This window comes from Brachionichthys hirsutus, chromosome 19, assembly GCF_040956055.1.
Source record: "Brachionichthys hirsutus isolate HB-005 chromosome 19, CSIRO-AGI_Bhir_v1, whole genome shotgun sequence".
NCBI classification, from domain to species: domain Eukaryota; kingdom Metazoa; phylum Chordata; class Actinopteri; order Lophiiformes; family Brachionichthyidae; genus Brachionichthys; species Brachionichthys hirsutus.
In genome coordinates, this window is record NC_090915.1 from 9,466,873 (window position 1) to 9,489,904 (window position 23,032).

Genomic DNA, 23,032 nt, shown 5'->3' on the forward strand with positions numbered 1-23,032 from the left:
TATTATATAATAATTATTTTATTATTAGTATTTTTATTAGTATTTTATCATTATTATTATTATTATGACCTCCGCAATAGAGGTTGTGTTTTTGCGCAGCGTTTATCTGTTTTTCTAACTGTTAGTAACATCACTCAAAACGCGGATCTTGATTACATTTTGAGGAAATGTTGGGAATGTGAACAGGAACAGATTATTACATTTTGGTGATGATCCAGAAGACATTCTGGATTCCGAATCAGTTTGACATTTTCAATAACATTGCAGTAAATGGACCTTCAAATATATGTTCCTCAATATCTCAGTTAATTATTTATTATTATTGTTTATGGACTTTGACACAGTCATGTAGGGCGGGGAACTCGATCTCACCACTGAATTTCAATCGGATCGGATCCAGATTGCGGATATTATCCAGATTTTTAAAAAAACCCAAAAGGATTTGTTCTATCTGTCTTTAATACCTGAGGAAACAGATCCAGTTGAAATCGCCTATCGATAATATAATATAATATAATATACTATACTATACTATACTTACTATACTATACTATACTATACTATACTATACTATTCTATAATATCTCTATAATAATATACTATATAAAATAAAATAAAATATAATATAATATAATATAATATAATAATTACATTATATTATATTCATGAATTAATGAATTGATCACTTGCTGTTACAACACAGGGACCACTAGAGGTCACTGTTACACTCCAAGGTGGAAGGAGACAGCATTCGTCCTCCTGTCCAGGTGGTGGCAGTAATGCGGCATTCACGGTTTATTCTAGCGACGTTAGACCTTCCAGACAAAGAATGCATTTATTTTCATAAACAAACGCTGTTGCTCCGCATCTGTAATGAAATCAATGATATCGAAGCAGAGCTAATTAGCGTGACAAGCAAGATGGACGCACCTTTGTGAAGTAATGAACGTGGACGACGTGAATACGTGAAACGAGACTGGACTAAATACAGCACTTCAAAATAAAAAGGTAAACATGAGTATTGTTTTGTTGTGTTTATTCCTGGCGAGCCGGGAGTTGCTCGCAGGGTTTAGCTGTTATGTCGTCGTCATGCTAAGAGCTGTTTCTGTGATATGATTTGATGTCTTTGATGATGATGATGAATATATTTATGAGATAGAATGTTAGAGTACAGTCACACAGTAGCATGTATTACAGTACAAGTACAGTCACACAGTAGCATGTATTACAGTACAAGTACAGTCACACAGTAGCATGTATTACAGTACAAATAAAGTCAAACATCCTGTCTAAGAGGAGCATTTCAAAAAAGCCCTTGCGGTCTTGTTTCCGTTGAAAGTCCTTCGTACATAAATCATCGACATTTAACAATACAAATAAAACTAATATTAAATGACTAACTTGATGCAAAATAACAATACATTAAAAAGACACATAGTATGTACAACGTTTTTCTCTGTCATGCATGACTGAATCCCTTTTTTTAGATGTGTTTTATACTTTGGCTTGAACAAAATAAGACGTTTTAAGGTCAGCCTTGGTACGTCATAACTTACTGTCGCTGCCCCAACGTGTTGCTCTGCAGCTTTGTTTGGTTTTGACTCCATCCCGTTTGAAAATGTAAAGACGATCAAGCGATTTCTTAAATGATTATGATTATTCGTCCTGCTTTAAATGAATTTCTTCGCGTAGATCTGAGCCTTGTGATGTGTGTTTTTTTTTGTAAACACCTTTGCTGCGTTTGTGCTGATCTCATTTGTTTTCAGAGAAGAGTTTAAAATGAAGCCATTTTTGTACTACTCCCACCCTTTTGCAGAGGCTGCAGATCCTCTCGTCTCTCTCTCCCCCCCCCCCCCCCCCCCGGGGCTCCATCATGTCCAGCCTGCTTCAGACCGACTCTGACAGCCTGAGTAATCTCGTCCGCTGGGCTCACAGCCACGGAACCATCTGCAGCCTCATCCCCAGCCTGCAGCGCCTCACCCGTGGCTCCGATGGGACCGTGCTGACACCCGGACCTAGTTCCCGTAGCAACAGCAGCAGCATACCTGTGGCGGTGTGGAGTTGTGGAGCTGGGCATGCCTACCACTGGCCCCTCGGTGACCATGGCGACGGCTCCAGAGGCTTAGCCAATGCCAGTCAGGAGAGGTTTGTTGGCGGGCGTCCTGCTAATAAGGTAGAAAATATTTGTGTTCAGGTAGAACTTTAGCTCTTTGAAAAGACACCGAGACGCTCTCCTAAACTAGTTCCAGTAATTTAATCCCTTTTATAGTGTCGTGTTACAGACATATTAAAATGTTAATCTCTCCTACCACTGACTCGATAAAAGGATTTCTTTCAACAGCGTCACGTAGTCCATCCAGCGCAGGATTATTTTAAACACATCCTGTGTGTGGAGATCACGTCATTACCAGCAATGCTGAGTCAGGCGATCTGACCTTTTAAGGCTCAAGAATGAAGTTATTTTTGTTTGAAATGAAAAATCGGTTTTACAGTCACAGAAATGGTGTCAATTTGGTAGCAGTTTTGGAAGTGCTCAAATGCCTGTCTCCTAAAGTGGGCCTCTATACACGCTTAGCATGGACGATCTGGAGTGGACTGATTACCTTGTAAGAGACACTTTTAACTAAACAATCATCTACTTTGATGCAGCAGAGATCCCAACTTCATCCTGCTTTAGCCTAGCACAGGTGCAGGAGCGGATCCTACAAGTCCCACGTTGATCCTTGTGCCCCAGTTTGGAACGCAAGCTGTTTGAACCCCGCTGGCACCGTTACGGTTATGCCCTCTGCCTGCTTTCTTATCTTCCAGGGAACTGTGAGGACACCATGTGACCTCTCTTGTAGCGCATCAGAGGCAGAGGAGTTCAGTAGCCGCCTGTTCGACATCGCTCGATGCGATTCGTCGACTACGGACGACGACGGTGACTACGAGCCCCGCCCGTGCAGGAAAAGGCGCAGGGCGGCAGCAGGAGTGTTTTCTGGGAAGAAGATCAAGCAGGAAACGCCTTCAGGAGACGCTGACCCTTCCTTGAAGGCAGCTCAGGCCGGGCCAGCGGCGACGGAGACCGGCGCCGTGTCGCACGCTGCTCTGACGTTGAGCGCACGCTCTCAAATCGCACTTTCACTGTTCGCCGGCACGGCCCTCGCACCCAGCCCCCAGGCTCCGCGGTGCGAGGGACTCGCGGACCCAGAGATGGAGCTGCTGGGAGGAGCAGGCAGCTGCACGACGGGGACCGCAGAGCAGTCTGAGAGATGCAGCTCCGCCACAGAGACTACCGAGAGGACCGCAGGTACGGTTCAGGTGCGACGCGCGGAGAGATGTGCACCATTTTGAACGATTCATTGTGTCGCATCGAATAAAGCTCGCCGTCTTCGTGAAGCTGCGGGGGGGCAGAGCGAGCTGGAGGGGCTACAAGCGCTGCTGCTTGCAGAGCGCGGCCGCAACCAGCAGATGGCAGAGATCGTCTCCGGTCTGAAGCAGGACAAAGAGCTGCTGCAGCACGAAATCACCAAGAAGGCTGAGCTCATCTGCGACTTCCTGCAGGACAAGCTGCAGCCGGGTACCGTCTGATATCAAAATCAAAATCAATCAAAATACAACTCGCAACTCGTCACGCTAAATAAAATAAAATCTATTTTCCTCACATCTTCTATGCTAAATTTCTTAATAGAAATATAACGTGTAAGGAAAGTATTCATCGCCCACAATGCTAACATTAACAAATGAACAAAGTTCTGAATCCTCTGCTTCGTCTGATCAACTTCCAAAAGGGTTTATCTTTCAACAGTTTAATGAAGGCCTGTCGTGTAGTTTTTATTTCAGTCTTAATAGAATAGGCCGACTGAAATCCACAAAGATACTTCATATTTGTTTCTCCTCTAGATGTTAATTAAACCCGAGTCATCTTTTGGTCTCTTTCCTCGTTCTAGAGAAAAGGTTGCATCGCTTCTCCAATCAGATGGAGCCGGGAGGTTCTCAGGCGGCGTCTCCTGAGGACGTGGCAGGCTTTGATTCCCCAACGATGTTTGACTCATTCGAGGAGATGGAGCTTCACCCCCCGGAGCACCACCGGCCCCCGAGGAGCAAGAGGAGCAGAGATGGAGAAAGCCCCCGGGTCAGGAGTAAGGACATGACGCAAAGGAAGACGCACCCGCACCGGGACTGATGCCGGTCTTACTGCGTTTCCTGTTTGTGTCCCCTCCAGTGAAAAACGTGGTCGGCGTGATAGCGCGCTACGTAGCCGCCCTGAAGGAGTTCCGCCGCAGTGTTTCCATGAAGGTAGCCTTCGACCGGGTGGGCGTGGACCGCAACACCATCTCCCGCACGGCAGCCATAGCCGAGCTCAGCATGGCCGCCCCGGAGCTGTTTCAGGCTCTGGCGCCTTGGAACGAGAAGGAGGAGACGCTGGCGCACTACGCCCACCGCTGCCGGCAGGCGATGGACGACAGCATTAAGGCCAAGATCAAAACGATGAAGGCAAAGGGAGAACTGCTGCCCATTGTGTCGAAGTGACGGCTCAGAGGCCGCGTGCGCGTGAAGATGGAGCACGGATATCTTCTGATGATCATTCCATTCTGGTCACATGGCTGCTGCTGTGGATGTAGAAATAATTCACATTCCCTGGTGACCCCCCCCCCCCCCCCTGTATGATTGTGAAACATTTGTGCAATGTTGTGACTATTGAAAGAAAAAGTAGTGTTTTTGTTTTTCGTGACCCTCAGATACTGTTTTCCAGTATTTCATGAAATAAAAATATACACGACTTGTTTTATATTTGACTCCAGTTATTACCGTTTTTTAATAACGACGCTTCTGGGGCACTCGAGATTTACAAGAATTTATTCTGAGAACAGAGAGAACATATCAAAGAGGGGAAGGCGTCCCCTTCATGCTCCGTGGATCGGCATAGATAACCCGATTCAGACAACTAAGATAAAACATCTCATTATGAGGCTCTCAAAACAGAGATTTGTTCTAATTAATGCTGAAAAAGACGAGAACCTACTATGGTGTGAACGTGGCCATATTCCATGCATTTAGGGCTTCTGCTCCCCTTTTTTTTACATTTGCAAGAAAAAATATTAAACACACGACTGATGGCAAAAACATTATCGCCTCAATATGGACACATATCCAAAAGAAATGTGGAAAAACTGGACGCAATGCCCAAAAAAACTTAAAGCCACGCGACGCATTCTCTGAAAGGCAGCAGCAGAATTACCCTCTTCTGATTTGAATTGGTTTTCAGAGCCCAGATGACCCCGACAGGATGTTTCAAAGGTATCTGGGATCTTATCCAAAGAGTTCCTAAAGTTGTGGCTCGGCGAATTAGCGTGAACAAAATGAAAGCTTGGCTCTCCGCAGATCGTACGACACAACACGTCACTGTTTGTCCGTCACGGAGGAAACGGAGACGTCCTTTCAGAGCTTTTGTCTCGTGGCTGAAGTGAAGAGGTCAAGAATCCGGCTCCAGGCGTGGAAGAACGGGGAGGATGAGGTTCCCAAACGAGGAGTCCTGAGTGATGAAGAATCCCGACGAGTGTGTGTGCGCATGCTGCAAGAGGAGACACGCATCGTTGAATGAAATGGAACTCATCCTTTAACGGTACTCCGTTGTGTACTTTGCGTAAATCAGAGCAGCGTCCGTGTTCCTTACCTGCAGGGCAGCTTTCTGCTGAGCGGCGATGTGCTGCTGTTCTGCATTGTCTCTGAACTCCTTCATGTTTGGCCTGGACAGCGAGATACTAAAAGAACGAGACAATAAGGGGTTAAAGAAGATATATCTACAGATATATAACATGCAGTTTGAGGCTAAATGATCCAACCACCACTGCATTTGAGGCTGACAGGCAAAGCACGCGGCAACAGTAGGAAGTTTCCGGATGTCAATTCTCTGATCGTTTGTGTTTGGTGGAAACAACAACAACAACAACAACAACACTACTTGACATATTTGTTGCGTCGTTCCCCTCTACGTCCTCCGTGCACCGTCCCCTACCTGGCTCCAGGTGTGTTTATGGAATGATTCTGCAGCAGCCTCCTCCTCTCCTTCTCCAGCTCAGCCAGGATCGCCACCCGCGCCTTGTTGGGGAAGGCTGAACGGAAAGAGAGAAAGAAAAAACAGGACAACGAGGAAAGAAGAGAACGTTTAAAGTGGTCGCCAGAAAATAAAGGTGCAGAATAAAATGCTAAAGGGACACACGGAAGTCAGCAGTTATTGTGTTTTTAAATTACAGCAAACATGTTTTTATTACATTGGGGAATACGACGTAAAATTCTACATTTAAAAATGTACAAATATTGCGTTTTACAGAATAAAATTTCGTTTTTAAATAGCTAAATCTTAAGACTCACTGCTACAGAAGCTACATTAGCTTGTTAGCATTGACTATTGCCCCACAGAGCTCAGGGGGTCCAGGGTTCGCCGGGCCGCCCCTGGAGCCCGGACTGGCCGCACTAAATGGACTTATGGAACATAATTACCTTGTCCTGGAGGATTAGTCGCCATGACGTTACACACGATGACTGTCCGAAATGGTTCAAACAGAAACTCTGTGGCAGGGAACAGACCCGCCACCATTAGCCTCAGGAGCCACCGGCGATGGGCGGAATGAGGGAGGTCTCACTCTGTTCATAATTCCGGTTGGGCGCCACACGGACGAGCGCAGCGATACGAAAGCTAGCGATGATTTTTTTAAATATATAATATGCCTTAAAATAATTAAATGGACGAGTATTTATTATTTGTAGTCGTTGTGTTATAAATGTGTAGGAAGTCAAAATCAAGACCGGTACCTCAATAATGAAGTAATTTGACCAGAAACTTAACACATTGTCATCAAATTATAATAGCGTACAAAATTAATTTCGAGATGATTATCGACATGGGTGATCCATATGTTCCCCCCTATCGAATGACTGCTTTTAATGATCAATATATCTGAGCACGAACGCTTATTTTGGTTTAGCAACTGAATGATAATATAATATTACTTGCTCTTCACCAGGTATTTAAAATACAGCAGTTCAGCGATTAAGAATTATTAATATGCTTTGCTGTAAAATGATACTACAGTGAAGTTTTTATGTTCAGTGTATCGATGCAAGCTATTGATATCAATATTGATGGTAAACGAGAACAGGGTTTGTATTTTCATTATAGGGTTACCCATTGTCCTAATTGACGATCTTTGGATCCTCATTGCGCTGCACGGTCTAATTGTTTCATTCGCTGCCTGTGTCACGTGACCCATAATGTTTACTTCCGGGTTCATGTTGTTTCACATCCGGAACTAAGAGTAAAAGTCAGCTGACATTGGACGAACCAGCGGGTGTTGTGCTCAGTTTGATGAGCCACCGAACGGTGAAAAACAGCCTTCTTTACCCGACGCGGAGCCACCGGGAGCCGGGCGGCCATTCCCACCGATACACGGTCACGTCTTCCGGCTTCCTCCAGGATGAGCGCCGGCGCTCCGAAAGGCCTGGCCAGCTCGGGGCAGAAGCCCATAGCGGAGATCCTCCACCCGCTGTCCGCCGCCGAGGAGCCGCTCTCAGGAGCCAAGGTACGCCCAGAGCAGACGGCGAGTCTACCGAGCTCGGTTAACCGAACCGCAACTTACTCTACCGGGTTATTCAGCGCGGCACCGCGATCAGTGCTAAAAACCGCCGAGTGAGAATGGAGGCACGCCGCTGTCGGTGAATGCAGTTTCTGATCAATTAAAGGTTCAAAGATCAAGCAACAAAAGTATTGATTTTTTATTTAAAGTGTAAACAACTATGCAAGTTTCTTTTTTTTTTTTTTTTTACACGTTTCTTTGAGAATTGTGTACAATTTTCATAGATTCATAGAGTTTTCATTTCATATTGTCTGTTTTGCAGACTTTTGCTAATCTGATAAAGCAAACATGAAATTGTGTTTATACATATATTTCTAGACTTAGTCTCACCAGAACAACTTTTACTATATGAAGGAACATTAACTCGTGTCTGTAAGTAGAGGATGACGTCAATTGACCTTTGTCTATACAGATTTTTTCACCATGACAACAGCAAAGGTATTATTAGTGAGATATTGGTCATTTACAGTGAGTGGCTTCAGTTTCAAGCTCCTGCCATCATGGAAACTGTCTCACTTTCTTGCTGTAAAAGAACAGAATTTTATACGTGGCCACTCGATCTGTTAGCGCCATAAAGGGCGCCGCTTCAGCTCCGTCCAGCGATGGAATGAAGCGGAGCTGCCTCTCTGGGTAATATTCATGGTCCTGTTTATTAACAGTGCTGTAAAGATGAAACAGTGCAATAATCTGAGCTGTGATTAACAGCCTCATGGAGGACACAGAGCACTTACAGCAGCTGTGTGTGTGTGTGTGTGTGTGGGGGGGGGGAGGAGAGACACACTGATTGTATTGGAAACTTGCACACATGCTCGTGGAGTCCTGCCTGTATTTCCCCGACCTTCCGGTTTCACTTCGGGCTAAATGCATCTTTACCGTTGGGCTGGTTGCTGTTCCTGTGAACGGCGTCTTCAGCATTCGCTCTAAATGTGCTGTGTTTTGTTAAACTACGGCTAAAAGGTGGTTCTTTTGATCCGCATGATGGACTCTTTGCACATTTTCACCCGTCGGTTGCCTTTCTGGTAGCTTTTTCTAATCCTTTTTTTTTTGCTGTGTTTGGATAATTTTGTTGTCTCCACTTGTTTCTGTTGAAATCACTGAACGTACGTGCGCAGACGGCGGCGGAAGAGCTTCATGTGTGACACGTCTAGAAACACGTTTGTTTGTTGCTTTGTCTGCAGGATTAGGCAGAAAAACTGCTGAACTCATTTCCACCCAATGCAGAATGTTTTTATTTAGACTCTCCGTTTGACAGATGCTCCGCCTCTCTCTCCCCTCGTCCCCTCGTCCAATGAGAGCGACGGGCAGCGCGAGACGATCGGGGGGGGGGCGCGTTCGGTGCAACAACGGGCCCGTTCACAGAGAAACCGCTGCTGCAGCTTCAGCATCGATCTATCAGCTCTTTGTTTGCAGCTTTACCCCCCCCCCCCCCCTCCCACGCCATCTGCATCTTATATGTCCATTGTCTCTGTCCACGCAGGAAGCAGGGCTGACCAATGGCACGCCGGTTGAGATGTCCAGCCCCTCCTCCACGTCCTCGCGGTTCAACAGGCTGCAGCTGGACGACGATCTCGACCCCGACCTCTTCGCCGCCACAGAAACCCGCGACCTGTTTGTCACAGTTGACGACCCAAAGAAGCACGTCTCCACCATGGAGACCTTCATCACCTACAGAGTCTCATCCAAGGTCTGCCATTGGCTGCTGTCAGGTTTAGCATGGTTGTTGTTGAGCATGTTTTAGACGACCTGATTACTTGTACTGTATTTAATATAGTCCCTGTCTCTCCTCTGGACATGTCCAAACCATCAAAGTCTGTCCTCTCTGACCTCGTCTCCAGAACGTCTAACCTTCACTGTCCCTCTTATTGTCTCATCCTATCCAACCTGGACACTCCCAAGGAGAACCTCAGCATCTTCATCTCCTCCACTTAAGCTCCGCCTCCTGTCTTTTCCTCTCCATCCTCTACTGAAAGGAGGAGTCCAATTAGAGCTGCGCTGTGTGATGACTTCACACAGAGGCCCCAGACAAACATCACAGCCCAGCATGAACGCGACGTGTTAACTTAGAGAATTGGGTGGAGGTATTTACACTGTAATGTCAGAGAGGAAGTTAGCGAGCGCATCGCCGTCGGCTTTATTTGAAGGTCCGTGAAACCTTTATTTCAGCATGAAATTCTCACTGAGGTTAAAAATCTGCAGCAAACAGACAGAATAAAATAAGTCATAAATCATAAAAACGTCTGTTTCAGTCAAGATATCTACAGCCAGGATCTATGCAAGTTACGATGAATAAAAACAACTTCTAATTCTATATATAGAATATATAAAGTAAACTTTAAACATGTAATTTGAAGTAATGATATATAATAAATTCAAAAATAAAATTATTGTAAACATTTTTTTTTTTTACAGATATTTAAAAGATATTTTTAAATACACCCCCCCCTCCCCACCCATTGCAACATTTTTTTTAATGATTTTCAAATGAAGGCTCCGGGTGGGCTCTAGTTAGTCACCGTGTCCCCCTCAGGTCACACAGCAGGTGCTCCTGTTTGTGCTTTTTTTTTTTGTCCAGACGACACGCGTGGAGTTCGACCTGCCTGAGTACTGTGTGAGGCGCCGCTACCAGGACTTCGACTGGCTGCGGATCAAGTTGGAGGACAGCCAACCCACCCACCTCGTCCCCGTAGGTCGAATGAGCCGCGATGCAGCCCACGTTCTGTCCTCCCGTCCATTTAGAGACGCTTACTCCACACGGTGCTCTCCTCCTCGCCCGTCTCTTATTCTTTTTTTTGATCTCCAGCCATTGCCGGAGAAGTTTGTGATGAAGGGCGTGGTCGATCGCTTTTCGGAGGAGTTTGTGGAGACGAGGATGAAAGCTCTGGACAAGTTCCTGAAGCGAATCGCAGACCACCCTGTCCTGTCCTTCAACCCCCACCTCAACGCTTTCCTCACTGCCAAAGTAAGACAGGGCGGATGTAGAGCCTCGTCCTTTGTGTAATAATGCAAATGAAACGGTTTAATCATGCGAGCTACTAATTTAGCCCGTAAACAGTCGAGACACAACTGGAATGAGGTCATCGGAGCAGAAAAACGAGGAGAGACAAGAATGGGGGCGTGGGGGGGGGGGGGGCGGGGACAAACATCAAATGAAGCACAAATCAAAGCATGAAATGTGATGAAACACTGCAGTAAATAAAACACCAGGAGTAGCGGAGGGCTTTAGCACGTCACAAACGGGATTTGATGATCGCGGCTGTTTTGTGATTCGGCTGCTTGTTGCTGTGTCTCCAGGACCTGAACAAGCGCCAGGGTCTGGCTCTGCTGACCAAGGTGGGCGAATCTGTGAAGCACGTTGCCGGGGGCTACAAGCTGCGAGCGCGGCCGGCCGAGTTCAGCGCCATGGGGGAATACCTGGACACTTTCAGCCAGAAGCTGGGAACCATCGACCGCATCAGTCAGAGGATCATCAAAGAGCAGTCAGGTATCAGACCACGAGATCCGTCCATCCGTCCATCCATCCATCCATCCATCCATCCAACCAACCTACAGTCTTAGCAGGCACGTCCAGACTACATTCTGGATCAGATCCAGAAGACATTTTTCATGATAGTCCATATTGGCTGTAATATTTGGTGATTGAATTTAATGCATATTTTGAAAAATCCTGATCGCAACAGTATCCGCAATCCCGGATCAAATTCTGTGGCACGGTAGCGGCCCCCACCCTACATGACTGTGTCAAATGCCATAAATGACAATCAATAATCAATCGAGATATTGAACAAATTTTGAAGCTCTATTGACTGCGATGTTAACAAAAATGGCAAAGCAATCCATAATCCAGGATCTCTTCTGGATCATCATCAATCATCTGTTCCTGATAACATTCCCAGCATTTCCTGAAAATGTCATCGAGATCCATCCGTAACGTTTTGAGTTATGTTGCTAACAAACAAACAAACAAACCAATGCTGGCAAAAAAAACATCGCCTCCTTGTCGGAGGTAAATAGTACTGTAATGGTGCGTTTCTACGCCCTCTCTCAGCTGACCTCCACTGCGCTTGTGATCCGCTGGTGACATGTCATGCGTTGGTTTACCCGGCGCTGGCTCGAGGGGTTGATCTTTGGGCTGTGGGAGGTGATAGACGGCAGGCTTCACGTGACAGCCGATCTTGTTATTGTCTCTCGTCTTCCTGTCACCACCTGCTCGAGGCTCTCGGTTGAAATCCAAGACCTGTACAATTGAGAAGTCCTTCGTTCACCTTCACCAGAGTACCTGACGGAGCTGCGAGAGTACGGGACCGTGTACTCCGACTGGGCGGTGTCGGAGGAGGAGCTGCAGCACCCCCTAGAGGGCGTGGCCGGCTGCGTGACGACGCGCTGCAGAGGGCTGGAGGACCAGAGCGAACGCATGACCCAGGACTTCCTGCCCGTTCTCAGAGAGTACACGCTCTACATAGAGTCCATGAAGGCGAGTTCCTTTAGGCTCGACGCGCTCCTCACAGCCCTGGTGATGCTTTAATGACAGACGTTTCCATCCTCTCATATTGGAGCGGAGCTGGATAGTTGTTCGGCTGACATCGAGTGTGAATAGAAAGACAGTTTCTATTTGACCCTCCTGGGTGTGTTCTGTGTCCGCAGTCGTGCAGCTGTTTAGTTGTCTCTCTCAGGCGGACGATGTTTTCTGGTTGATTGCAGAATGTTTTGAGGAAACGCGATCAGAGCCAGGCGGAGTACGAGGGTCGGTTAGATGCAGCCGTGTTGCACAAACAGGAGGAGAGAACGCCAGTAAGCCGCCGGCTCCTTCCTCTCCTTTCAATGTGAACTTTCTCTTACCCAGTAAAATTGTGCCGTTTGCGTCTGGAGTTCACTGGACAGATGTCTTTCCCTCCCTAAAGTGTCCCCTGCTGTCCATAAAGCACACGGTGGGACATTTAGTGCTGTAATCGTACTTTCATAATGTACCACATTATAGAGTTTCCAAAAGCTTGGTTTTGATATTGTGGTTATTTTCTTTTACAGTAACTATTTAGCAAATTCTATTTTCACATAAGAATCTTAGCTTTAGAAATAAAACATGTAGATCTAAAAAAAAAAAGAATGGATGAAATGTGAAGATTTAGAAATACATTTAGATCTAGAAAGAAGAACATGTCGTTCTCATACACAATGAAGTAGTTCGATGTATTTTGTGAACACAACAGAGTAATTTTACAAAAGAGTATTATGAGGATTTGAGATTAAAACCCCCTCCCCTGTGCTTGTAGTTCTGTAGCCCTTTATTATGTCCCATGAAGGCCCCTGTAGCTGTAGTTTCCTCTGTCAACGTAGATTCCAGCGGAGGTGGAGAAATGCCAGGATAAGGTGGAGTGCTTCAACGCAGACCTGAAAGCAGACTGGGAGCGCTGGCAAAGCAACAAGAGGCAAGACTTCAGAAACCTTCTGACGGGCGTGGCCGACAAAAACATCAGCAACTACGAAGAGGTACACAAGAAAACCGATTGGAATACTATAAATAAATATGCATTCACATGTTTTAGTAACAATGGAGCAATGTTCGTACGTGCATGTGTGAAACCGAGATATTTAAATGAAGCCCCATCTCTGCAGTGCCAATCAGCCTGGGAGTCGCTCATAACTGTCCTCCAGGACAAACAGACTGAGGACAAAGAGAGCGAGACGAACTGAAACGACTCGTCCTCGTGCCTTTGCCCTCCTCTCTGTGTCGCACGCCCTCGCACGCCAAGCGTTTCACCACCGCCGGACTCGGTTCTCAGGTGAGACGGCTTCATGGACGGCAGTCGTCTCCCTCCCGGAGGTCTGGCGCGCAAAGGAGGTAATGAAAGTTGCATTCAAGGACAGCTGGGAAAGAGGAGAGACAAGCTACGTACAGACATTTTCTTTTTTCTTTTTTTCATTGTTCTTATCGACTTTTTCTACTTCAGATTTTCAATGATCAATATGTTGCCAATACTTTTTGTGTTTAATAACTATAATCGCAGAGTTTCTGTCTGCTCTCTTCATGCTCACATTTAAGTGTGAAGAACGACTTTGAGAGAAGAGCGTCACTAAGAATAATTTTTCCTGTCGCTGTAAACCACCAGAACACTGCTGAGGAACAACGCCGCCAAATGCAGCACATTTTCCACTCATGAAGTCGGATGCTTGTCGTCACTGGTTTTCTGTTTTCCCTGTTATTAACATCAACTTGAGCTTCGTGACATCAGAGCTTCGTGACATCAGAGCTTCGTGACACGGCGTTTACGTGGGCGGAGAGAAGCAGGAGGCGCAGCGGAGGCGGACCAAACCACATGTTGCTGTCTTGGTTGAATGTTTTCCATCAAGGAAGTTTCCTTTTGATCGGAGCAGAATGAATATATATATATGTTTTTTATTCTTGCTCCATAGAGGTAAACATGATGTAGTTCGATGGCAGCGTAGCAGCGCCACCTGGTGGTCAAAAGGCTGAGGTTTTATATTAATTTGAAACTGGTGGTATTTTCTCTCTGTATATTTATTTGTGCACAGATGGAACTGACTTGCGATTCTAATGGTACGCTGTCAATTATTCCATTTAAACAAATCAAAACTGAATTATTATTGTTATAATTTTCGAGTCAAATGTAAATTCGGCAGGCCGCTGCTTCGGGGATTTAAAGGGCAGACTGCTATTAAACATCTCTGCAAATCAGAATTGCACTTTTCATGAACTGCATGACCTCCGTTTGATTTCACGTTTGCATCGATCTTAGTGATGCGGCTGATGTGGCCGTTAACTTAAACCGTTTCTGCTAGAAGTCTGACCTCGGCTGAAGCTGCTTCATTTAGCAGGTTCTGATTTTGAATCAGTTCGATGAATTTAACCGAGAGCGTTCCCTCGAACGTCGTGGGTCATTTGAAAAGCATTTTTTTGTGTTCCCTCAGCCATCATGGAAGCTCTTTTTCTTTTGACCTGAAGTGATTCTCATGAGAGTCCATTTTTAAAGATGCAAATCTTTATAGTTATTCGGGTGTTGCAGTTTCACAAACTGGGGGGGGGGGGGACTTTGTTATTCCATCAATATAAAAAAAAAGACTTCTGAGTTTCTTCTGCATCATTTCTCTTATTAACAGGATTTTCAGAATAAGGTACTTGTTTCACCTTAAGTTAAGATGTGGACAGTTTTTACTTGTCTTTTGCAGTCCACTTGTCTTTGACTGTGTATTTCAGGCTGCCGCCACATTTCGGAGCTTCCGCTCAGTGTAGCTGCTGTTAGACGGCGAGGAGAGGAAGTGATTGTTGCTGCTTCGCAAACTGACATTGGTACTTCTTCATTTTATTTGCCCCTCATGTTTTTCCTCTGAAACCTCAAAAGCACAAAGCAGCTACTGTTTCTTCTAACGAACTGATGCCGGCGAGGTGGAGCGTTTTTTTTCACATGTTCATTTTAAGTGCAGCCGCATGTCGCCGTGGATTCACCGTTGCAGTTGCAGCAGACTCGACGCTAAATGACTGCGTTTGTACCTAAACATTAAAATCCGGCAACAAGTTAGAGGAGTTTTGTAGCGTTTCCACTGCTATGCTGTCTGTATAATAAGATTTGAACCTGTGCATAGCCCATAATAAATCCCAGAAACCCTCGCTGTGCTTTATGTTTCCGGCACAGATGGCCTTTATGGGTTATTAACTCCTTTCACTTCCAGCAGTGTGCAGGAGACATCGGTGTCGGTCCAGTGGAAGCTCCATCAATGCTTCGATCAAGTTTACTTTTTAGATCTGACATTTACCCATTGTCTTTACAATTTTATTAATTTTTTGCATTTCAACCACTAAAAAAAGTAACTAGTAGTAACTAAAGTATATTTTGAAGTTTTAAAAAGATGTGTTAGGACTTTGAATACACTTCCCTGTTCTATTTATTGGATTGTGTAATTATCCCTGTAGATGTACAATATCTACACAGGACACGTTAAAACACATCAGCTAATTTGTAATTTACATGTATTTTATATAAAATTGTAAACATCAAACATACCGACGATTCATAGTGTAACATTCTGCAGGAAATCAGACTCTCCTGAAGGGTCTACAGTTTCAATATCAAGGAGTGAGATTAAAAGCATCATTTCAACTTTCAGTTCCCTCCTTGCACCACATCGCTGCGTCGCTGCTGGTGGTGACGTCACATCCATTATTCTCCTTGAATCCTTTCATACTCACGCCTTTGAGGAGATCTACAGCCGAAGATACTGGAGGGAGGAGAGAGGAAATGATCAGCTGTGTTTGTTAGAGAGATCTGAACAAGCATGAAAGATAGTTAGACAGGTGATGAGAGATAAGTGTGTGTGTGCTTTAAACTTAAACTTGTAAACTTACAGGTGCTGGTCATATAATTTATTATATTTAGATAATTTATTTCAGTAATGCCATTCAAAAAGTGAAACTTGTATCATATTAATTCATTACACACAGACTGATGTATTTCAAATGTTTATATTCCTTTTCATTTTGATTATTATAACTGACAACTGATGAAAATACGAAATTCAGTATCTCAGAAAATGTGAATAATTTATCCTATAATTTAACACTGAACCTAAAAATATATTGAAACAGTCAACGTGGCTAAGCTAATATTACAGACTATGATCAGAATGATCAGAAGGCTAAACAGTTTTCCCATTGGCAGATTCTGAGGTTTTTGCATCTCCATCATCCAGCAAGCCCCCCCCTTACCTGATGGGGATCATCGCCAGGACTGTAATGGTGGCAGAGAGAGTGAAGACGACTCCTGGGAACCAGCTCAGGGTTTTCTGGTAGATCTTAGTGAAAGCAGGAATGTATGCCAGACCGGCAAACTTCAGAGACACCTGGAGGGAGGTGAGAGTGATGCCTGATGGGAAGAAGGACAGAAACGGCAACATAAGTAATGATCAGACGTCAACATGGAGGTCTAGCTCGTCTTTCCCATCAGTAACAAGCAAAGCAAAAATAATAATAATTGTATCACAAATAAATGCAAAGCTAATAGCAGGTTTGTTGCGGAAGACACAATTGATGAAGTCAGAAAAATTGTGAAGCAAACTTTTGCTTCAGACACACGACACATCTCATGTCGATAAACAAACCAAAGTGTGACAATATCAAATAGCCGGCCGGCAGGAAGGAGGCCAAGGCCGCGAGCGATGGTGTTTGCATTGCAGTGACTTCTCAAACAGACACCGCCTCAAGGCAAACACAATGCGGAAATACCCTGAGAATTAACTACTTCTCTGATCATGAAGCATTTTGGGTGTGTTGATGTGAAAGAGGAAGGAAAAGAGTCTGAAACGAGCCATGACAGGCTCTGAACTTCACAAACCAGTCCAGCTTTATGACTTCTGTCAGAGTGAACATCGTTTCTTCTTCAAAGTTAAAATTCAACTAAATCAGTATCAGATCAGATAGGATTGACTGGATGACCGGTCCATGACCTTCGACTACGACTCGGCATCGACGTCAACCTGTAATTCCTTTTCTGTAACTTCCGCTTGTACGGAAGCTTATTGCATTCACTGAAGAAAAAAAAAATTCAAGCTTATTGCATTCACTGAAGAAAAAAAAAATTCGGTTTTCCTGAATTTATGAATTAATGAGATAAATCCTTTCTTTCCTGTTTTTAGAGGTATTTTTTTCCGTTTTTCTGAAATAATGAGATAAATTAATGCTAAATATATTTTTTTATGTTATTAGAGGTAATTCTTTCTGTTTTTAGAGGTAATATTTTTCTGTTTTTAGAGGTAATTTTTTTTCCAGTTTTTAGTGGTAATTATTTTTCGGTTTTTAGAGCAAATATTTTCTTTTCTGTTTTTAGTGGTAATATTTTTCTGTTTTTAGAGGTAATCATTTTTCGGTTTTTAGAGCAAATTTTTTCTTTTCTGTTTTTAGTGGTAATTATTTTTCGGTTTTTAGAGCAAATATTTTCTTTTCTGTTTTTAGTGGTAATATTTTTCGGTTTTTAGAGGTAATCATTTTTCGGTTTTTAGAGCAAATTTTTTCTTTTCTGTTTTTAGTGGTAATTTTTTCCGGTTTTTAGAGGTAATCTTTTTCGGTTTTTAGAGGTAATTTTTTCAGTTTTTCTGAAATGTTGAAATAATTCTGTAGGCCTATTTATTTTAGGTCTAGTAATGGCTGCCGTAGATCTTGCTTGTTCTATTCGCTTTTATTTTCATCTTGGTTTAAGACACTGAGAAATACTCTGCTGTCTGAGTAACCTTGAAGGGATTGTTCTCAGTTTATCGACTTTGCGTAGGCACCTCAAGTCTATGCGGTTGTTCAGAAGAAAGTGCCATTCTGATTTGCTGGATACTGCGCTATTTCTTCAGGAACAGATGGATCAACATGGCATGCTCCATGGATATAAGATGATGCACCAGAAATGCCTTCAACATGGCTTTGTTGTTACTCAGGAAACAATTAGGCATTTGTGTTCACCTGCTACACTGCTCAAAATATCCAATCTGTGGGCAAACGAGGGCGAAGGCTGCAAGCAGCATCGACATGCTTCTTCGGAAAATAGGGCTTGAAGTTATCTCATAAATTCAGGAAAACCGAAACTTTTTTTTTTTCTTTAAGTTATCTCATAAATTCAGGAAAACCGAAACTTTTTTTTTTTCTTTAAGTTATCTCATAAATTCAGGAAAACCGAAACTTTTTTTTTTTTCTTTAAGTTATCTCATAAATTCAGGAAAACCGAAACTTTTTTTTTTTCTTGAAGTTATCTCATAAATTCAGGAAAACCGAAACGTTTTTTTTTTTCTTGAAGTTATCTCATAAATTCAGGAAAACCGAATTTTTTTTTTCTTCAGTGAATGCAATAAGCTTCCGTACCCCTTCCGTACGCTTGTGTTTACACAGACATGTTTTATTTGGGAGATGTTGAGATTTTTTTTTTCCTCCATTGCAGTACACTCAATGGAAGTGAATCAAATTAGATTTGTGGTAGTTGCAATGAGCGACATACATCTCTAGCAAAGTTCCATTTAGCCTGAATGACTCACAGAGCTCGGGTATATTGTTCTCTCAAAATTGTTTTTACAGAAGAAATGCATTTTTACTATTCCAATGCAGCCATGTTATAACAACTTCAATGTTGTTATAAGTCAGATTTCTCCCCCCCCCCCCCCATGTTTTACTATGATTTACAATCTTATCTGTAGTGCTTTTGCACCTGTGCACGCGCACACACACACACACTGGTTACTCACCACATGATGCTGCTGGAACCTGCTGTGATAGCAGAGATCTGATCGTGGGCATCGGAATGAGGGCAAACATGTTGAGAGAACGAGCTGCAGAGAAATGAACACTGAATTTAGGGTTGGGCATCTTTACGAATACTTTAAATCATTGACTGAAAGTACCCAGTACCAAGTAGTATCGAAACCTCATTGGGTAATCAATACCCACGTTCCATTTATTTTTCCTGGGAATTAATGGAAGACAAATAACTGTGACGTTAGAATGTGCAGGTTGGCTCCGTGACTGCCAAAGGTCCATTGTGTTGATCTTTGAAATGTTCATTCAGGTGAAGAATAAACGACTACTCTTTGATCCGTCTGCTACTTTATATTTTTCTTTCCAGTCATAGATTTATTCGTTTATTTATTTTCCCTTTTGGAACCAGAAACACCAAACCAATCTACGACTTTGTAATCTGGTCTTCCACTTCTAAACTGTACCATATGTCTGACAAAATTAAAATTTGAATTACAAAAATAAATAAATAATAAAAGCGGCATTATAAGGTAAAGAAAACACAACTATTCTTTGTGTTAATGGGAGCGCAATTATAAAACTGTCTCACATAAAAAATACACCAGACAATCCTTAAGTTGTGTCTTCCTTCTCAAATCTCTGAATAACATAACAATAAGTGAAAAACGGGCATCGAGAGAAGAACAAAATGTGTCTTCTCTTCACTTTAAGTTCTTTATTTTGGATCCTACATTTCTACAACGTGAGCTGCTAATCCACCGCAAACCTGTTGCAAGGTGTGTGTGTGTGTGTGTGTGTGTGTGTGTGTGTGTGTGTGTGTGTGCGTGCGTACACTGGACATCTGGCAAACCAAAAATGATACGGAAGCTGAGAGAAGGTTTACTCTTGGGGGGACTAAACCTGACACGTCTGTCTCTTAGTCGCCAGCAACCATAACAACGAGTTGATGCAGCAAACAGAAGAGGCCTGCGCCTCGGACTTGAGATGCTCAGTCTTACCGAGGTAGAACATGTAGGTCTCTGTAACGAAGGACATGAAGAAAATTCCTGATGCAAACGACACCATGCCGATCATTATGAGGACACTTTCGCTGACACAACGACGAAACACAACCACACCCAGGAAGCTGGTGATGAAAATCATGCAACCTGCTGCCATTCCATAACCCACCTGGAGAAGAAGTAGGAAAATCACATTTAAAGTGAGGCTAATTAAATAAATTATGCCCTTAATCGTGACTCTTTACCACATGGAATGTTCCAATCAGGTCTTTTTGAACAACCAACGTTTCCTGTTTTTTTTTTTTTTTGTCAGTGCTCTAATTCTTTTGACCTCGGTGTACCCATCAGGTGGGCGTGGCCTTTTATGTATAGAACATGTAGGTCAGAATCAATATTAAGGTCTTCCATTTTGATTTCTGAACTTGAATAATCACTGAATCATCTTCCACGCTTCAAAATAAATGATTGTAAAACCCAAAGGCCCGTAGAGAGCAACACGTCACCTGGGCGGCGTTCCAGCTGAGAGGCGCCTTCATCACAAACACAGAGAGTATTTCCATGGCTCCGCCCACTGCAGTGACGTACAAGGCGGCGGCGGTAAACAGCAGAGCCATGTTCACCTTGTTCATCCCAGCGGGAGCTTCCGTCGCAGGATCACTGGAGACCTGAGAAAGGATTTGGCAGTCCTCCTCTGGCTCCTGATTGGTTACTTGTTTCACCTTGAATTAAGATGTGGAAAGAACAAGTAACACATGCCAGCGTTTTAATATACCGCTCGTATTAATGTTGCTGTTCCTGTCAAGAGCTCTGGGTGCTCACCACTAGAACAAATAGAAGCACTACAACATATTAAAAGCGCTACAACAAATTAAAAAACAATACAACATTAAGGTAAGCAATACAACATTAAGGTGCGCAATATAACATTAAGGTGAGCAATACAACATTAAGGTGAGCAATTCATAAGCAATACAACCTAATGTTGTAGCGATTACCTTAATGTTATATTGCTTACCTTAATGTTGTGTTGCTCACCTTAATGTTGAATTGCTTACCTTAATGTTGTAGCGCTTACCTTAAAGGAGACATATTATGAAGAACTCACTTTTCCCATCTTTCTACACTATTTTCGTGGTTTTGGGTCACTACCAACCCCCAAAACAGCTAAATAAAACATCAAATTAATCCTGTATAGTTTGCGTAGTTCTGTAATCAGCACAAGATGTGCGTGCACAGTGCACATGCATGCACATTAATTGCGTGCACGCAGCTACCTGCAATGGACTTTGTGTCAGTTCCGTTTTCAGAGGCTTTTCTGACAGAGCTGTTTCAGACAGACAATAGGGATGCTGTCCTGCAGCATCTGTTTGCTATTTTGACAAAAACCTTTACAGATATTTCATATAAGTGTCTGGGAACTGCAATACCTTGTGGAAAAAGAGTATAATATGTGATCTTTAATGTTGTAGCGCTTACCTTCAGGGCCACCGTACAAATCTGACATATATTTGCAGCCTTAGTACAGACAGAACTAGAAAAGTATTCAGAGAGTGCAGACCTCTGCCAAGCATCTCACTCCCCTATATTGTGATTTACACCAAAAATGATTTATTTTATTTATATTTTTTGATTCCTTAACCATGAAAACAAATTTTTAGCAAATCATTATTAATTAATATCATTATTAGTTTAGAAGTTAAAAACAAAAAACACACTTTCAATAATGGCGGTTTAATCTGGATCTAGATCCAGAGCTTTTGAAGAAACAACAAATCAGTTTGTCCACTACTAATTCCACAGTGTCTTAGTAAAGGCAGCAAAAACAGAACCCCCTTTGTGGAGGTAATGGCAAAACGAAATCGTTTTGTTGTGCAAATTTACCCTGATTTCACCTGGATCTGTCTCCTCAGTCAGACAGACAGACAAATAAACGCCAGCAAAAACATATCCCTGCATGGCGGAGGTAAAAATAGAATGGAATAGAATATATTTCAGTCATTTCCCAAACACTCACTGACCTGCAGCAGAAGGGCAGAGTGGAGGAAACACAGCAGGTTCATCAGTGTGCCCAAAGACAGCAGCAAGGTTCCCTTCCCCAAATTGGAGTTGTCCAACTGGAACAGATGACCGGACACCAGGCTGCCCACCAGACCTGTGATCCCATACAGCAGCTCCACCCTCATCAGCACCTGAGTGGGAAAAGAACACACATCACCAGCTCGTCTCTACAAAGAAATCTTTCTATTGCTTCACCTGCGTGACGCACAGTCGGACAGAAACAATGTCATTAATCAACAAAGTAAATTGTAATTTAGTTAATAGATGAGATTACACTTTAATGCATCACTGACCTTGGATCGGTCGGCTGGCGTGGAGCCGAGAGAAGCCAGCGTCATCACGCCGGACCAGAAGGCGGCAAAGCCGCCGGACAACCCGAAGAGAGCCGCCGCGCCGAACATCACCTCCAGCGGGAGACGGAACAGAACCACCAGGAGCAGGATGACCCTGGACATCAGGTACCCACCCAGGGATACCACGATGGGGACCCTCCTCCAGCCGCGGTCTCCTATCTTAGCCAGGAACAGCGACGGGAGGATCCCAGTCAGTAGGATGATGAGATTGTAGATCATGTAGAAGTCCGACATGGCTTTCTGCTGGCTCTCCTCTCTGGAGAGGTCGGCATCGGGGTAGGTGGCGTTGGCAGACCGGTCCTTGACCACCATCACAAGGGTGGTGTCAAAGAAACTGCTGCCCAGCTGCTCCAGCACGAGAATCGGTTCTATACGGCGGAGAGCCGTGAAGACCGCCTCGCACCGGCTCGGACAGACCATGATCCGGCTTCTGAAGAATTACGACAATCAAAAGGAGACAGATTCAAATGAAAGAAGTCAAAGGACGATCCGTCTTCATTCCCGACACTCACTTGTGTCTGAGTTTGAAAGTAAAACCAGTCGCAGCCAAACTCCACCTCCTCCTCCCCGTGCGTCTGAGCGCAGGGAGTGATCTGAGCCAAACGCATCCACTCAGCCGGATGCAGTTTTTACCTTCAGATGTTCAGCGTTCAAATCATTTGACAATGTAAATCTTTTGGTGTACAAGCAAAGAGGAAAGCTCACCACAGATACAATAATTTATTTAATATAAATACATATAAATTAATTGTATTTAATGAAAAAAAA

At 43.7% G+C, this 23,032-nt stretch overlaps 4 protein-coding genes across 4 annotated transcripts; 2 read left to right on the plus strand and 2 right to left on the minus strand.

Moving 5' to 3' along the window:
* The first annotated feature begins 3,037 nt into the window (after positions 1-3,037).
* On the plus strand, positions 3,038-4,756 carry LOC137908554 (coiled-coil domain-containing protein 106-like). The gene is made up of 4 exons (XM_068752965.1): positions 3,038-3,300; positions 3,380-3,559; positions 3,930-4,121; positions 4,205-4,756. The coding sequence occupies exons 1-4, from the start codon at positions 3,252-3,254 to the stop codon at positions 4,510-4,512; spliced, it is 729 nt and encodes a 242-aa protein (XP_068609066.1). The 5' UTR covers positions 3,038-3,251; the 3' UTR covers positions 4,513-4,756.
* A 31-nt stretch (positions 4,757-4,787) lies between these two features.
* Positions 4,788-6,594, minus strand: inip (ints3 and nabp interacting protein). Its single transcript, XM_068752966.1, has 4 exons — positions 6,484-6,594; positions 5,999-6,095; positions 5,657-5,744; positions 4,788-5,554 (listed from the first exon to the last, which is right to left on the minus strand). The coding sequence occupies exons 1-4, from the start codon at positions 6,578-6,580 to the stop codon at positions 5,456-5,458; spliced, it is 381 nt and encodes a 126-aa protein (XP_068609067.1). The 5' UTR covers positions 6,581-6,594; the 3' UTR covers positions 4,788-5,455.
* Positions 6,595-7,322: 728 nt separating this feature from the next.
* Positions 7,323-14,622, plus strand: snx30 (sorting nexin family member 30). The gene is made up of 9 exons (XM_068752937.1): positions 7,323-7,598; positions 9,094-9,300; positions 10,189-10,299; positions 10,417-10,575; positions 10,908-11,097; positions 11,888-12,087; positions 12,315-12,404; positions 12,948-13,100; positions 13,227-14,622. Exons 1-9 carry the CDS (start codon positions 7,458-7,460, stop codon positions 13,302-13,304), a joined length of 1,329 nt encoding a protein of 442 aa, XP_068609038.1. The 5' UTR covers positions 7,323-7,457; the 3' UTR covers positions 13,305-14,622.
* A 58-nt stretch (positions 14,623-14,680) lies between these two features.
* LOC137908553 (solute carrier family 46 member 2-like) lies at positions 14,681-22,762 on the minus strand. Its single transcript, XM_068752964.1, has 7 exons — positions 22,205-22,762; positions 21,872-22,042; positions 20,357-20,572; positions 19,851-20,022; positions 18,843-18,926; positions 16,333-16,489; positions 14,681-15,845 (listed from the first exon to the last, which is right to left on the minus strand). The coding sequence occupies exons 1-7, from the start codon at positions 22,682-22,684 to the stop codon at positions 15,788-15,790; spliced, it is 1,338 nt and encodes a 445-aa protein (XP_068609065.1). The 5' UTR covers positions 22,685-22,762; the 3' UTR covers positions 14,681-15,787.
* Between the last annotated feature and the right edge of the window lie 270 nt (positions 22,763-23,032).

Bases quoted from the DNA above. Each gene is read 5' to 3' on its own strand.
- LOC137908554 (XM_068752965.1), top strand. From the start codon at position 3,252: ATGCAGCTCCGCCACAGAGACTACCGAGAGGACCGCAGGTACGGTTCA. The intron at 3,560-3,929 runs GTACCGTCTGAT...TCCTCGTTCTAG, and splicing joins GCAGGACAAGCTGCAGCCGG to AGAAAAGGTTGCATCGCTTC. The intron at 4,122-4,204 runs GTAAGGACATGA...TGTCCCCTCCAG, and splicing joins AGAAAGCCCCCGGGTCAGGA to TGAAAAACGTGGTCGGCGTG.
- inip (XM_068752966.1), bottom strand. From the start codon at position 6,580: ATGGTGGCGGGTCTGTTCCCTGCCACAGAGTTTCTGTTTGAACCATTT. The intron at 6,096-6,483 runs GTAATTATGTTC...CTTTCCGTTCAG, and splicing joins GACTAATCCTCCAGGACAAG to CCTTCCCCAACAAGGCGCGG. The intron at 5,745-5,998 runs GTAGGGGACGGT...TCGTTCTTTTAG, and splicing joins ATAAACACACCTGGAGCCAG to TATCTCGCTGTCCAGGCCAA.
- snx30 (XM_068752937.1), top strand. From the start codon at position 7,458: ATGAGCGCCGGCGCTCCGAAAGGCCTGGCCAGCTCGGGGCAGAAGCCC. The intron at 11,098-11,887 runs GTATCAGACCAC...CACCTTCACCAG, and splicing joins GATCATCAAAGAGCAGTCAG to AGTACCTGACGGAGCTGCGA. The intron at 12,405-12,947 runs GTAAGCCGCCGG...CTGTCAACGTAG, and splicing joins AACAGGAGGAGAGAACGCCA to ATTCCAGCGGAGGTGGAGAA.
- LOC137908553 (XM_068752964.1), bottom strand. From the start codon at position 22,684: ATGGTCTGTCCGAGCCGGTGCGAGGCGGTCTTCACGGCTCTCCGCCGT. The intron at 18,927-19,850 runs GTAAGACTGAGC...ATTTCTCTGCAG, and splicing joins GACCTACATGTTCTACCTCG to CTCGTTCTCTCAACATGTTT. The intron at 15,846-16,332 runs GTAAGGGGGGGG...TCCTCCCTCCAG, and splicing joins CTGGCGATGATCCCCATCAG to TATCTTCGGCTGTAGATCTC.